Source organism: Melanostigma gelatinosum (genome assembly GCF_949748355.1).
Source record: "Melanostigma gelatinosum genome assembly, contig: SUPER_10_unloc_1, whole genome shotgun sequence".
NCBI classification, from domain to species: domain Eukaryota; kingdom Metazoa; phylum Chordata; class Actinopteri; order Perciformes; family Zoarcidae; genus Melanostigma; species Melanostigma gelatinosum.
The window spans coordinates 139,678-155,304 of record NW_027635324.1 but is presented as its reverse complement, the minus strand read 5'-3'; the positions used below and the strand labels follow the sequence as shown (position 1 = coordinate 155,304).

General features: G+C 44.3%; 2 protein-coding genes across 2 annotated transcripts; both read left to right on the top strand.

Moving 5' to 3' along the window:
- Positions 1-514: 514 nt before the first annotated feature.
- On the top strand, positions 515-1,255 carry LOC306783932 (septin-7-like; the record flags this gene model as incomplete). Its single annotated transcript, XM_079297324.1, has 1 exon — positions 515-1,255. A coding segment is annotated over one exon (741 nt), but the record flags the coding sequence as incomplete, so codon positions are not given.
- Positions 1,256-1,849: 594 nt separating this feature from the next.
- Positions 1,850-14,698, top strand: LOC306783931 (septin-7-like; the record flags this gene model as incomplete). The annotated part of the gene is made up of 2 exons (XM_079297323.1): positions 1,850-2,117; positions 14,214-14,698. Coding segments are annotated over 2 exons (753 nt in total), but the record flags the coding sequence as incomplete, so codon positions are not given.
- Positions 14,699-15,627: the final 929 nt, after the last annotated feature.

Here is a 15,627-nt window from a genome sequence, read left to right as displayed (position 1 = left end):
CATGCAGTCTGCTCGGAGAGCAGGGGTCAGACCATACAGTCTGCTATTAATTTTTATTTAAGACAAAACAGTCTAAATTTTTAAGCGTGTGTGTACGCAGGTGTGCTTGTGGAACATCGGGGGTTACGTCGGTGGGAGAATGGACGGACAAATTTGGTTAAGGCCAGGACACCGGGGGGTGGTGGTTGCCTTGCTGGCAACTCAGAGTCGGTTTATGGACAGTGCACTTCTCTCGGACGTTGTCATGACGTTCGGGAGGCAAAAACCCTCACCTAACTTAGCCCGTGCCTTTACCGTACTCGCTGCGTGGAATGTTGTCAGTGAGGTGGCTATCGCCCTCCGACCCAGCCTCCATTTTTTTATCCAGTCCCTGTACTGTTGCCCTAAACTCAACCTCACTGGGGGAGACGGCAATTAGACACAGTTTTACAAGTTACAATGAAACGGTCACGAAATTCGCGTGACCGACAATTAAGCCATGTGCCTGAAGAAGGAGTGATTTCTCCGAAACGTTAATGTCATCCCGCTGATCGCCAAAGCAGACACCCTCACCCCAGAGGAATGCCAACAGTTCAAGAAACAGGTCATGCGAGAAATCCAAGAGCATAAAATCAAGATCTACGAGTTCCCAGAGACCGATGACGAAGAAGAGAACCGGCTGGTGAAGAAGATAAAGGACAAGTTGCCGCTGGCTGTAGTAGGAAGCAACACCATCATCGAGGTGAACAGCAAAAGAGTCAGAGGGAGACAATACCCCTGGGGGGTTGCAGAAGTTGAAAACAGTGACCACTGTGACTTCACCATCCTGAGAGATATGCTCATCAGAACACACATGCAGGACCTGAAGGACGTGACGAACAACGTCCACTACGAAAACTACCGCAGCAGGAAGCTGGCTGCGGTCACCTACAACGGAGTGGACAACAACAGGGTTAAAGGTCAACTGTCCACCAAGAGTCCTCTGGCCCAGATGGAGGAGGAAAGGCGAGAGCATGTGACTAAGATGAAGAAGATGGAGATGGAGATGGAGCAGGTGTTCGAGATGAAAGTCAAGGAAAAAGTGCAGAAGCTCAAAGACTCTGAAGCAGAGCTTCAGCGGCGTCACGAGCAGATGAAGAAGAACCTGGAGGCGCAGCACAGAGAGCTGGAGGAGAAGAGACGCGTTTTCGAGGACGAGAGAGCGAACTGGGAGGCCCAGCAGCGCCTGGAGCAGCAGAGAATGGAGGCCTCCAGGACTCTGGCACGATTGGCTTAGTTTGGAGGGCAGGGCCAAGACCATTTAGTCTGCGTGGAGTGCAGGACAAGCTCGGTCTGCTCTGAGCGCAGGGCTCAGACCATGCAGTCTGCTCGGAGAGCAGGGGTCAGACCATACAGTCTGCTATTAATTTTTATTTAAGACAAAACAGTCTAAATTTTTAAGCGTGTGTGTACGCAGGTGTGCTTGTGGAACATCGGGGGTTACGTCGGTGGGAGAATGGATGGACAAATTTGGTTAAGGCCAGGACACCGGGGGGTGGTGGTTGCCTTGCTGGCAACTCAGAGTCGGTTTATGGACAGTGCACTTCTCTCGGACGTTGTCATGACGTTCGGGAGGCAAAAACCCTCACCTAACTTAGCCCGTGCCTTTACCGTACTCGCTGCGTGGAATGTTGTCAGTGAGGTGGCTATCGCCCTCCGACCCAGCCTCCATTTTTTTATCCAGTCCCTGTACTGTTGGCCTAAACTCAACCTCACTGGGGGAGACGGCAATTAGACACAGTTTTACAAGTTACAATGAAACGGTCACGAAATTCGCGTGACCGACAATTAAGCCATGTGCCTGAAGAAGGAGTGATTTCTCCGAAACGTTAATGTCATCCCGCTGATCGCCAAAGCAGACACCCTCACCCCAGAGGAATGCCAACAGTTCAAGAAACAGGTCATGCGAGAAATCCAAGAGCATAAAATCAAGATCTACGAGTTCCCAGAGACCGATGACGAAGAAGAGAACCGGCTGGTGAAGAAGATAAAGGACAAGTTGCCGCTGGCTGTAGTAGGAAGCAACACCATCATCGAGGTGAACAGCAAAAGAGTCAGAGGGAGACAATACCCCTGGGGGGTTGCAGAAGTTGAAAACAGTGACCACTGTGACTTCACCATCCTGAGAGATATGCTCATCAGAACACACATGCAGGACCTGAAGGACGTGACGAACAACGTCCACTACGAAAACTACCGCAGCAGGAAGCTGGCTGCGGTCACCTACAACGGAGTGGACAACAACAGGGTTAAAGGTCAACTGTCCACCAAGAGTCCTTCTTGTACCAAGAGTCAATCTGTACCAAGAGTACAGATGTTGTCCTTCCGGACAACATCTGTAACCTCATCTTGATTCATGTCAAGCACCAGCTTCCAAAATCGTGCATTCACGCTGTCTGGAACTGGCTGAGCATTCGAACAAAGGGCCTGCACTCTAGTTTTCCCTGGCTTTAAACCTTTGACTTTCTTGTGTAGATGACATCTCTGCATGTGCCTCCATAGTGATCTCCTCTTCAGGTAGGCGTCACAGTTTATACAGTGCATGTAATCACTGGCGTTTACAGGTCCACTTGATTGTTGACGGGGTATCACCATTCCCTTTCCTTCTTTAATAACCTGATTATTATGGAAACGGTTCCCTCTATTTCTCAATACACTGAACTGTATTCTTCGTTCTTTAGAACCCTTTGGGAATGTTATTGCTCTTGCCACTTCAGGTTTGTCCTTGTGTTTTGATTCTAAATGGCGTGCCATTTTGTTGAAAGGCTTAGAGCAAAACACACAGTAAAACTTTTTGTTGTACAGTCTGCCTCCATTGTCTTTCTTCTTCAAGGTCATGACCGTCACGTCGCAACCATTAGATGAGGATTTGTCGGTGTCAGGTTCAGCCAGGGAATAAAACGTGTCATATGTGTTTTCTTGCGTGGTTGGTCATCTCCTTCCTGAGAGTTGGTTGAAGTTCTCTGTACCTTTCTCTTCTTTGCCATGTGCTGTTTGACCTCTTCTTCTGAACAGTCACTTTCTGTTTCTTCATCATATTGAGGAACATACTCATCCTCATCACTGTACTCAGAACTTGATAGAGGTTCTCTTTCGTGTCTGTTGAGCTTAAAAAAAGAAAGAGAAAAAGAAAGGATTAGACTTGGATATTCTTCATTGTAAAATCACAAGCATTTAACAATGCCGTGGAACAGCACGCATATTAACGTAGATTGTTGTGTTGTTTCGGGTAGTTTTAAACATCTATGACTGGGGTATTCAATTAAAGTTCAACAAGGTCCATTCAGAGAGAATTTCCTCATTAAATCTCCAGAACATCATAATAATGTCTAACTTGCACTCTGATTTAGTTCCATATACTGTATATTGAAGTAGCCAACAGTTGTATTAAAGTCTGTATGTAGAAAACAACTGATTATCAAATATAGAAAGATCAATTGAATAATACATAAACAATATTTATTGTCAGATTTAAAATTGAGATTAAGATTAAATTACATAACCGAAAGCTTTTGAAAAATGTGCATCTTAAAACAAAGAAATGAAGTACCCTGCAGCTTTAAATGAATTAAATTCAGGTGTGAAGTGATGTCACCCAAGAAAACCAAGATATCCATATTATTCTCATCTTCTAATAAGATGAATTAGCGAGCAGGACTTTATCTGTGGTTATTAATCCACTTGTTTCAGCTCTATTCCTCTCTGTTAACGTCATTGTTGGTCAGTGAATTCATGCGTTAGGATTCTGATCATACTGGGCTCTTAGGTTTATTTTCCTGTGCCTTTATTTGAGATGCGAGACGTTAGCTCAAAAGAGTTGTGCTTTGTCTCGTAGTGGCACTTCACATTACCGCTTTCAATAATCATCACAGCCTCTGAACATATTACCCTGATTCCTGTAAACTGACAGATGTCATGGCCCTTTTCATGTTAGAATGTGAAGTTTTGCAAATAAACTTACAACTCCACTGTCGGTTCTCATGAGCTCTGGAACACTTGTGTCCTCATCGACATCAGCTGGAGTGGGGTCAAGAATATCGGTATTGTCACTGGACCGCTGGTGTTCTTCCTGAAAAACAAATCATTTTTTTGTAATGTTTAGACAGGCTCCCAACCTACCAGTCTGCCTACCTATCAGTCTACCCACCTACCTACCTACCAGTCTACACTGTTTTACATCAATAAAATAATACACAACCAAACAACAAATACTACAACTTATATTTCATCAGACATTATGAATAAGTGGCTGCAGTGCAAACTATTTAATTTCTCCCTGTGGGAAACACTGTCGTAATAATGGAAGTCTAATATGTGTGATTAACTAGCTGTAGTCTGTAAGAAATGAATTACTCTAGCATTGTTTTGATTTCTGTTCGACATTCACAGTCGAGCAGGTTAACTGTCAATTAAGAACCCAAAGAAGATGACATATCCTACCTCGTTGGTCTGTTCAGGGTTAAAGCCATCTGTCACATCAGCGCCTGCAAATATATTAGAGGATAGAAATGTTAATATGGTTTACGATGAACTAATAACTTCAACATCATCTTTGATGGGTCAAAATGTGTTTCATTTGCGTCTAGACTATTTTTAAATAGTTATATGATTTAAACCCTGAGAGTATGATCAGTTTGGGATTGAAACCAATAGACTCTCTGAAGTATTCAGTATAATATTCTCCACGATTACAAAAGACTTTCTACAAACCTCAACATAAAACCATCTCATGGTCTCTCCCCTCTCTCACCTGTGAAATATAGGCCAACTGCCCCTCTTCCCGCGCAGGCATGCTAAGTGCTAGGGAGTCCCATCCAACTTGAATGTGCCTCATTGGGGCCTGTCTACAACATATTAAAAAAGCAGGGCTCTGACATCTTCAGAAGTAAAAGTTGGTCTAATCTCACCAAGAGTACGACAGGGTGTACAGTTTAAGGACGTGTACCCCATGCTGAAGTCTGAGTTTTATACAGGCAAAAATCTTTTCTAGATAATCTAGAGGGATTTTATTCAGGTGATCCTATTGTAGGCCTAGTCCACAATGTGTGTCCACAATATGTGGGTTCTGGGATCCATATTTGAGAAGTTATGGCCATTCTTGTGTTGTGAAAAAATGTGTAGCTGTCTTTCACACTTAGAGCAGGTTTAAGAATGAAACAGAAAGCTCTCAGAGGCGTATAGTTGTATCAAAGCAATAGATTTATTTATCAACAGAGTTATTCAGCCCAACACAATTAAACATGCATGGGCAATCTAATGGATTCACTTCGCAGAGCTCCACCATCAGAACACGCTTGAACACATCAGCATGAACCTTAATATAGGGGTCCGCCCCTTGATACACATTAGTCAAAGTCAAAGATGCAAACGTAGCACGTTTATTACGTGTATTACGCTTGGTTGGAAGCCGTGAATGTCCATTCACCTTTGGCCCCTCCCAATAGGCGTTGGTTTCCGTCAGTGTGAGTGAGTTGTTGAATGCGAGAGGTCCTAGAGAAAGAGTGTGTGGAGAAAGCCGGGCTCAGCTGGGCGTAGTCCCTCGCTTGAATCTGAGTGTCTTATCTATTTAAAGATGGCTGCCTGTTCCTTGTGACGCAGTTAACCTCAGTAACCTTCCTCCTGCTTCTCTCAGGCCCTGTGTATGCTGTGAGCACTGTATAAGTGGTTAATAGAGCTGCATAAGCTAATGGTTATTAAAACTACAAATATGCTAGTGATTAATTAAACTGTATATATAAGCTAGCTGCTGATTAAGCTGTATATAAGCTACCTGTTAATTAAACTGTATATAAGCTAGTTGCTACTTAAAGCTGCATATAAACTAGCTGCTGATTAAGCTGTATATGAGCTAATTGCTGATTAAAGCTGTATATGAGCTAATTTTATCAACAAATCCCTCTCTTGATGTCTGAAGGACGTCACTTTCTTTACCTTTCTGCCCTGTTCACACGCTGGTGTCTTCCTCTGCCTCTCCTGACCCTACCAGGCTGTTCTGCTCTTCCCATACTGGGTAAGCTCCATAAGGAGGGGGTGGTAATGGTTCCTTGGAGAGGGCAGTGGTGATAAGACGGCCAACCAAAGAACGAATACAGGGTATTATACAACATCCACATGAGACCAATATTGCAATGAACACACCCACTGACACTGCTATTGACAAGATCAGGTGCTTCCATTTTCCAAACATGTTTTCCATCCAATCTCCAAATGGATTGTTCACACCTGATGCTTCCTGCATTTCGTTTGACAGTGCCCTCAGACTATTCAGTGCTTTTGTGACTGAACCGTCCGGCGCAGTATTGTTGGGGATGACAGTGCAACACAGGTCTCCAAACATTGAGCAAACACCTCCTTTTTCAGCAAGCAACATGTCCAAAGCCATTCTGTTTTGTACAGTAATCAAAGAAGTAGGGGCCAGCTGCTCAGCCAGATCCTCTATTGCATCCCTAGTATGATTAGCCAAACGAAGAACATTGTAATGCACATAATTGATACGATCAACATTTTTATTCACAGTTATCCATGGAATAATACTTGCGACACTCTCAAAACCTGCTGCAATTTGGTCTACCAATTTGTATTCATTAGGCACTCCTCTGGGCACTCCGATAGCATCTATGTAGGTTGGACCTCTGTCCAGGCTGAACTCAGCTCCAGCTGCTCTTTTAGCTAAGATATGTCTGCGTCTGCGTTGGGTCAGGCTTTGTACTTTGTTTTGCTCCTGTAGTATTTTGTCTCCCACTAAGGTAAGTGGCATTGCTAGCCTCACCATAGCACACATTCCCATTGTAGATGTTGGTATGTTAGTGAATAAGCGCAGACCCCCACAGTAGTAAAATAGCCCTCCCCTAGCCCAAGAACCTATCTCTGAGCCTGGTCGTGTCACGTTGCACCAGTCTTCTGGCACACTACCTAAGTTGGTTTGAGCTCTATCGTTGGTGAAATGGTAACAGACATATCTGGATCCTAGTCCTTTGTAAGCTTTGAAATAACCTACTGTAGTTTGGTTGTTAATTGGTGGAAATATGGATGCCAGAGTAGTGCAATTTGGTGGAGTAGCCATTTTAGTCATATTTGTCATGCACGCGTATCCTGTTGGGTCAGATTCAGGATATAGTGGTGCTGGTTCGGTGAACATAGCTGGTCTAGCTGCAGCACAAGCTACACAGCCACTCATTTTGTTTTTTATAGCATTATCAACAATCCAATTTAACCAAACATTGTCGCTTCCTTGTCCTGTAGCTAATTGGATCACCTGTTGGGGAGTCCATTTAGAAAAGTCTTCTGATAAGACAGTTGGTGGGTCCGGTGGTGGCGGTTGTCTGTGCGGAATTATATTTATCTGAATTCCTACTCTCGGGTCTTTGCCGGGGACGTCCACTAATAGGGCGAACCATATTATGTTTTTTCCTGTGCTGCTTTTGGTGACGTTGTTCAGAGACAGAGATAAGGGATTGGCTGTTGCTGAAAAGTCTCGTTGGAAGTCTATTTTGTCCCATAAGGTCCTTCTCGGACTTTCCCCTCGCATTCTCGGCTTCCACCGCCCTGTGTATTTTGTTACCGCCCCCCAGGAATGACAAAACGCTGTGTTCGCGACGTTCACGTAATTCTCACATCTGTTGACTATGGCATTGTCAGCACACAAATACACAGCATGACCTCTCCATGCTTTTGGTCGTCTTCCACAGTTAATCACATCACACAAATCAAAAGTAAAAACGGTTTTGCTCCCCTTGGTATAGTTTAAGGTCAGATATGCACGACACGCTTTTGGTGGTGGCTTGTATGCCGGTTCTGAGGCATCTCTTTTTTGCCTAACCTTCCCTCTCTTGAGGTCGTTTTGAGTTTTGTTCACATCCTCGCCGCTTGTTGTCAGATTGAAGCTTGGATGACTCTCAAACCTAGTCAGATTTTGCATGTTCACATCCTTGCCACTTGCTGTCAGATTGCAGCTTGGATGACTCTCAAACCTAGTCAGATTTTGCATGTTCACATCCTTGCCACTTGCTGTCAGATTGCAGCTTGGATGACTCTCAAACCCTGTCAGATTTTGCACTGCCTCTGGCAGACAGCCATAGTTTCCGCTAGTTGGTTTGTTCACTGTTTTGTCCCCCATTTTCAATCCCCAAGTCAAGAATATCACAAATGCCACACCCAAACCCATTAGAATCCACCCAGTTCTTTTACCTATACCCATGTCTTTCCAGGTGACTGGGGGATGAATCCCCAGTGGCTGGATGTCCGTTCTCCCAAACAGATAAACCGGCATTTTGTGTCAGATTACCTCGGACCTCTGCTAAGGGTCTGGAACGCTCAGATGCTGGGGCACAATGTGTCAGGTGGTGCCAAGGTGCTCCTGATTTACCTATGACCTGGACCGAGTGTGAAGTAACCTCCTTCACTTCGTACGGCCCTGTCCACCTGGGGTCAGTCCACTTTCTCTTGTGAACTTTGACCCTGACCCAGTCACCCACTCGGATGAGATTTTTTACTTCCTCCTGGTCAGCTGGACTGGTCCGCTGGACCTGTTTGGAGAGAGCCTCCGTGAGAGTGATTAAAGCAGTCATATATGCCTTCATTTCAACTTGCTGCACATCTAAGGCTGGTATATGACTACCGTCTCTTGGAGGACCAGGCATTTGCCTCCCTGTCATTAACTCATGTGGTGAAAGATGCGTCTCATTTCCTTTTGCACTCCTCATTGCCATTAGAGCTAATGGTAAAGCTTCAACCCATGTCAGCTTTGATGCCGCACATGTCTTTGCTATTTTTGATTTTAGCGTCTGATTTGCCCTCTCTACCAGTCCTTGTGACTGTGGATGATACACTGATCCATATCTATGTCTGATTCCTAGTCTGGCTTCCACTTCCTGCAAATGCTTATTACTGAAATGTGAACCATTATCGGACCTTATGCATCTAGGAACACCATAGCGAGGTATTAGTTCTGTTTGCAGCCACTTTATTACTGTCTGTGCGTCTTCTTTTTTAGTTGGGATTGCCTCCACCCACTTTGAGAATCTGTCAACCATTACCAAGATGTACCTTTTTCCTTGTACTCTGTTATCATGTCCCATGTCAGTAAAGTCTATGCTGATGTCTTGGAAGCAGGCTGATGGTACAGGATAAGAGCCCATAGGTGTTTTGTACGGTTTCTTCACATTGTGATCCCCACAGGTGGTGCATTCGTCGCAGAAGAGGGACACCATACTTTCCATGCGTGGGTGCCACCACAGTGCTTCCACCCTTTGTAATGTTCCTTTCTTTCCTTCGTGCGTTGGTCCATGTGCCTCTGGTATCAGTGAGACACACAATTCTGCTGGTGCTACCACTCTGCCATCATGGGATCTCCAAAGTCCACTTTCTCCTTTTGTTGCTCCTTTCCTTTGCCATTCAGACCATTCGTATGGTCCAGCCTTCTTCTGTATCTCAATCAGTGTTTCTTCAGTGATTTCGGGTTCTTGTATGGCCATTTTCAGAATCATCTGTTTTGGTCTGTATCCTCCTACTTCTTTAGCAGCTTCATCTGCCCTGTCGTTTCCCACACTTATTCTGGTCCTTGCCTTGCCATCATGTCCTTTGCATTTCATGATTGCCACTCTTTTTGGTAGCTTCATAGCTTCCACCAGTGCCATGATTTCCTTCTTGTGTTTGATGGGTGCGTCCATTGATGTTGTGTATCCTCTTCTTCGCCACATGGGCCCATCAACGTGAGCTGCTCCATGTGCGTAAGCAGAATCTGTGAAGATGTTTACTGATTTTCCTTCTGCTATTTTCAAGGCTTGTATGAGCGCTTCGACTTCTGCCAGTTGTGCTGATGCTGGTTGAGGTAGGATACCTGATGCTACTATTGTGTGTTCCATGTCTTCGAATTGTCTCACCACAGCATAGGATGCTGTGTTTCCTTCATCTCCTTTGTAGCAACATCCGTCCGTGTATAACCACATTTCTGCTCCTGAGATTGGTGTATTTCCTAAGTCTGGCCTTAGTTTGTTTTCAATGATTGCTCTTGCTTCGCAGCTGTGTGGTTGATCTCCTTGTCCTTGTTGTAGTGATGACGCCATATTGATTCCTCCTGTTTCATAGACAATATGTGGTCTTGTGCATTCTTTTTGAATTTTCGATTTTCTTGCAGCTCCGAACGTGAATTCTTTGCTGAGGAGGAATGCAGCCACACCATGATGTGTGTGGATTTTCAGAGAGTGGCACATGACAATGTGGGATGTTTTCTCGATCGCCTTTGCAATTGCCGCCATGTGTCTTGTACAGGTGGATTGGCCAACTTCAACTGGGTCCAGTTTTGATGAGTGATACATGAGTACCTCTCTTCCTCCCCCTTTTTTCTGATACAAAACTGCATTTACCATCCCTCCTTTTTGTTCAGAAACATCTAGGTGGAAAGGGAGTGGCCAACGCTCCTGTCCACTGTTCCTGTTGCAGTTCTTGAAGAGGCCACAGAAAAGACAACATGCATGACAAATGTTTTTTTTTATTTTTTTTTATCATGAAGCACCAGCAGAGGGAGCCAACGCTTCTCCCAAGTTTTCTGGTGTCTGTTTGAACTCAGAGCGATGTCATTTACACTGGCGCATGTCTTAAAACCTGCTTTTCTCTGGAACATATGTGTGTGAAATGATGATCTATTTTATTATTAACACTTAGGGTGAAGAAGACGAAAACAGTATAGTCATAAGTTATTTTAAAGTGTCTGTGTGAATAGACAAAAGCTCGTCCATTATACTAAGTTGGCAATTTTCAGCCCTAATCTGATGGTTAGCAAGCGTTACTGTTCAGGGGTCACTGATCTTTTTTCTGTTGTACGAAAGAATGACGGAGTGCTTCTTTCGGCGTTTTTGACCTTCATACAGTGACCTCACAACTCCGCAATATAAGCTTTACAAGTATAACGCATATTATTTAACAGTGTATGAATATATGTTATTTACAAATCTCCCTATATACCCCTGCTAGGTGTGAAATGCTATGTTTTAATTACTCAGCAATGGCTGTAACTAATATTTTTTATAAGGCAGACAGTGTCAACCTAGCCCCCACCTTTTTAAATGTCTTCCGCTCTCTGTCCTTGTTCAAATCAAGGCCGCAGCTGTGTTTTTATCAGGAAGGCACACCCTCCCTAATATTCTCACCGTTTGTCTGACTAAATGAATGGATGCTTTGTTTCAGCTTTAAACCTTGTACATTCCTAATTTTTAGCGTCTGTCTGGCTGAATATAGTGGCTGCTGTGTTTCCGCATTAGACTTTGCTAACAGTCCCTGGGGAACCCAATTTTCCAATAAATTTAACTACGCCAGTAAAACTGACACTTATATTAACCCTCAGCTGTCTCTCAGCCTATTCTAGTGATTTATGTGTGTGTGTGAATGCAACGCTTGTGTATAATGTGTGTTTTTCCTGCTCTGGACTCCAAACTTTGAAACCACACACGAACATTCAGCCACAAATCAAGATCTCAACTGCCTGTCCCTCACAGGAACGCACAAACTTTTTACAGCTGTCAGCACACCTTCTGTCATATACAATCACTTCAAACAATCACTCGCATTTAAACAAAATTGCAACACACTGCCATTTTTGAAATGCGCACAGATCACAAATACGGTAAAGGAATATCTTTTAGAAATACAGTCAAACAAATAAACAAAAGTTAAAACGTACTCCTCAGCGGCTCAGCTGTCAGCTCGCTCATGTATGCGCCAAATAGTTCCACTCATTCAAACAAACTTGAATCAATAAACTACCGTCTCAGATTTGTGTAGAAATCACAACACGGTCTCAGAATGAAGTGAAGAGTTTTACAAACGCTGTTAAATGATGAAGAAAAGTGAAAACGTACAGCTCAGCAAATAGTCACCCGCATTCATACTAAATAATCAAAACACACGCTTCCGTCTCTTTAAGCATAAGTCAGTCACAAGCGCAGCCCTCGGATGAGCTGAACAGCTCTTTTTCTCAAACTAAGCAAACAGACACCTCTTGGCCACCGCACAAATGACAACTGCTTCTCAGCAAACAAACACAGTCAAAGGATAAACACAAATTAAAACCAAATCTGAAATGCGCACAATTCGCAATTATGGTCTAGAATGAAATTAATATCGTTACAAATGCAGTGAAACAATGAACACAAATTAGAACATACACGGCTGTCTCTTTAAATATAAATCAGTCAGAAGCGCAGCCCTCGGATGAGCTGAACAGCTCTTTTTTTTTTAGACACACTTTTATCAGCAGCGCATTTTAACAGCAATTTGTCTTTTTCCTCAAACTCAGCAAACAGACTGTGTACCGCTGACCTCTTGACCACGATACAAATGAAAAACTGCTTTTTAGCAAACAATCAGTCAAATTATAACCAATTTCACACATATCAAAGAGCTCTGCTCTTTAATACATCACAACGGCCGCTGTTTATTTGTCAAAAACAATGTTACAGTCAGGTATTGAACCCAAACCTACCGCGTGGAAGACCGTTATATTAACCACTACACCATCAGGGTAGCACGTCAACAACACAATTTAACTGCTTTTTTATCCTAGGTCATCTCTGGACCTGTACACGTTCATTAATCTCTTCCGTTATTAACAACACACCGATATAATTAAATTCTGTGCTCTCGTCCAGAAACTTCGTCAAGGAAACTCTAAGCAGAGTAACATTATTTTTCACTGGACGCCACTCACGAGTTAATGTCCGAAGACTCGATGCTCTTAATACGGGAATTCCGCAGTCAGTTTTCTCAATACAGTTTATCAATGACATCAATGACATATACATATATCCCCGTCATGTTATGCAATTTCTTCGTAGCCCAAAACATCCCATAAGTACGTTAGAAATTACGCCTTTTGTGACATGAATTTGAGTGCTCAGCGCGAAGCACGTGTCAGCGAACCAATGCGTCGCACGGCTCACAACACCTCACATCTACACTATCACAAGTGCGCAATTTCTCGCCTTTATTTGACGTTTTCTGCTGGGCTCATTCACACGTATACACAGACCCCCCAAATGGCTGTATAACAACTCTGTTGCTGTGTGTTTAATCTTTACAATTACTCTATAATTAAGCAAATACTTACAGTTCGGACAGTCTGAGCAAAATTTGGAATATGTCTATGAATACAATGTTGCAGAATTCAGTTAAATAGGCTTCTGCTCACCTGTGAGATGTACCGGTACGACTCAGACTCCCCGAAGCTGCAAGCTCGCTCCGATGGCAATTATCGGTTCCCAGCCTCGAAGGGAGAGATGCGGCGTTATCTGGAATCAAAAGGAGAGGCCTGTTAACATTCCAACCTGAAGCTCTGTATCGTATTGGATCACGTCGGGGTCACCACTTTGTTGTGAAAAAATGTGTCTTTCACACTTAGAGCAGGTTTAAGAATGAAACAGAAAGCTCTCAGAGGCGTATAGTTGTATCAAAGCAATAGATTTATTTATCAACAGAGTTATTCAGCCCAACACAATTAAACATGCATGGGCAATCTAATGGATTCACTTCGCAGAGCTCCACCATCAGAACACGCTTGAACACATCAGCATGAACCTTAATATAGGGGTCCGCCCCTTGATACACATTAGTCAAAGTCAAAGATGCAAACGTAGCACGTTTATTACGTGTATTACGCTTGGTTGGAAGCCGTGAATGTCCATTCACCTTTGGCCCCTCCCAATAGGCGTTGGTTTCCGTCAGTGTGAGTGAGGTGTTGAATGCGAGAGGTCCTAGAGAAAGAGTGTGTGGAGAAAGCCGGGCTCAGCTGGGCGTAGTCCCTCGCTTGAATCTGAGTGTCTTATCTATTTAAAGATGGCTGCCTGTTCCTTGTGACGCAGTTAACCTCAGTAACCTTCCTCCTGCTTCTCTCAGGCCCTGTGTATGCTGTGAGCACTGTATAAGTGGTTAATAGAGCTGCATAAGCTAATGGTTATTAAAACTACAAATATGCTAGTGATTAATTAAACTGTATATATAAGCTAGCTGCTGATTAAGCTGTATATAAGCTAGCTGTTAATTAAACTGTATATAAGCTAGTTGCTACTTAAAGCTGCATATAAACTAGCTGCTGATTAAGCTGTATATGAGCTAATTGCTGATTAAAGCTGTATATGAGCTAATTTGATCAACAGTGAACAGCAAAAGAGTCAGAGGGAGACAATACCCCTGGGGGGTTGCAGAAGTTGAAAACAGTGACCACTGTGACTTCACCATCCTGAGAGATATGCTCATCAGAACACACATGCAGGACCTGAAGGACGTGACGAACAACGTCCACTACGAAAACTACCGCAGCAGGAAGCTGGCTGCGGTCACCTACAACGGAGTGGACAACAACAGGGTTAAAGGTCAACTGTCCACCAAGAGTCCTCTGGCCCAGATGGAGGAGGAAAGGCGAGAGCATGTGACTAAGATGAAGAAGATGGAGATGGAGATGGAGCAGGTGTTCGAGATGAAAGTCAAGGAAAAAGTGCAGAAGCTCAAAGACTCTGAAGCAGAGCTTCAGCGGCGTCACGAGCAGATGAAGAAGAACCTGGAGGCGCAGCACAGAGAGCTGGAGGAGAAGAGACGCGTGTTCGAGGACGAGAGAGCGAACTGGGAGGCCCAGCAGCGCCTGGAGCAGCAGAGAATGGAGGCCTCCAGGACTCTGGCACGATTGGCTTAGTTTGGAGGGCAGGGCCAAGACCATTTAGTCTGCGTGGAGTGCAGGACAAGCTCGGTCTGCTCTGAGCGCAGGGCTCAGACCATGCAGTCTGCTCGGAGAGCAGGGGTCAGACCATACAGTCTGCTATTAATTTTTATTTAAGACAAAACAGTCTAAATTTTTAAGCGTGTGTGTACGCAGGTGTGCTTGTGGAACATCGGGGGTTACGTCGGTGGGAGAATGGACGGACAAATTTGGTTAAGGCCAGGACACCGGGGGGTGGTGGTTGCCTTGCTGGCAACTCAGAGTCGGTTTATGGACAGTGCACTTCTCTCGGACGTTGTCATGACGTTCGGGAGGCAAAAACCCTCACCTAACTTAGCCCGTGCCTTTACCGTACTCGCTGCGTGGAATGTTGTCAGTGAGGTGGCTATCGCCCTCCGACCCAGCCTCCATTTTTTTATCCAGTCCCTGTACTGTTGCCCTAAACTCAACCTCACTGGGGGAGACGGCAATTAGACACAGTTTTACAAGTTACAATGAAACGGTCACGAAATTCGCGTGACCGACAATTAAGCCATGTGCCTGAAGAAGGAGTGATTTCTCCGAAACGTTAATGTCATCCCGCTGATCGCCAAAGCAGACACCCTCACCCCAGAGGAATGCCAACAGTTCAAGAAACAGGTCATGCGAGAAATCCAAGAGCATAAAACGAAAGTTACGAACGTAACTACGGTTCTATGAATCCTGGATGACCGCCAGAGGCAGTGCTTAACACTGAATGTATTCCGTCGCGCGCATGCGCAGGTCGAATATTTATATCAACAAAGTCACGTGTGACCTCGGATGACCACCGTCATCTATAAGTTCCGGTGTCATCCTGAGCTCAGTCCTATGGAATCTTCTCGCGAGTTCACGGGATTCCGAGTGACCAAGAACTCTGGCGGTCA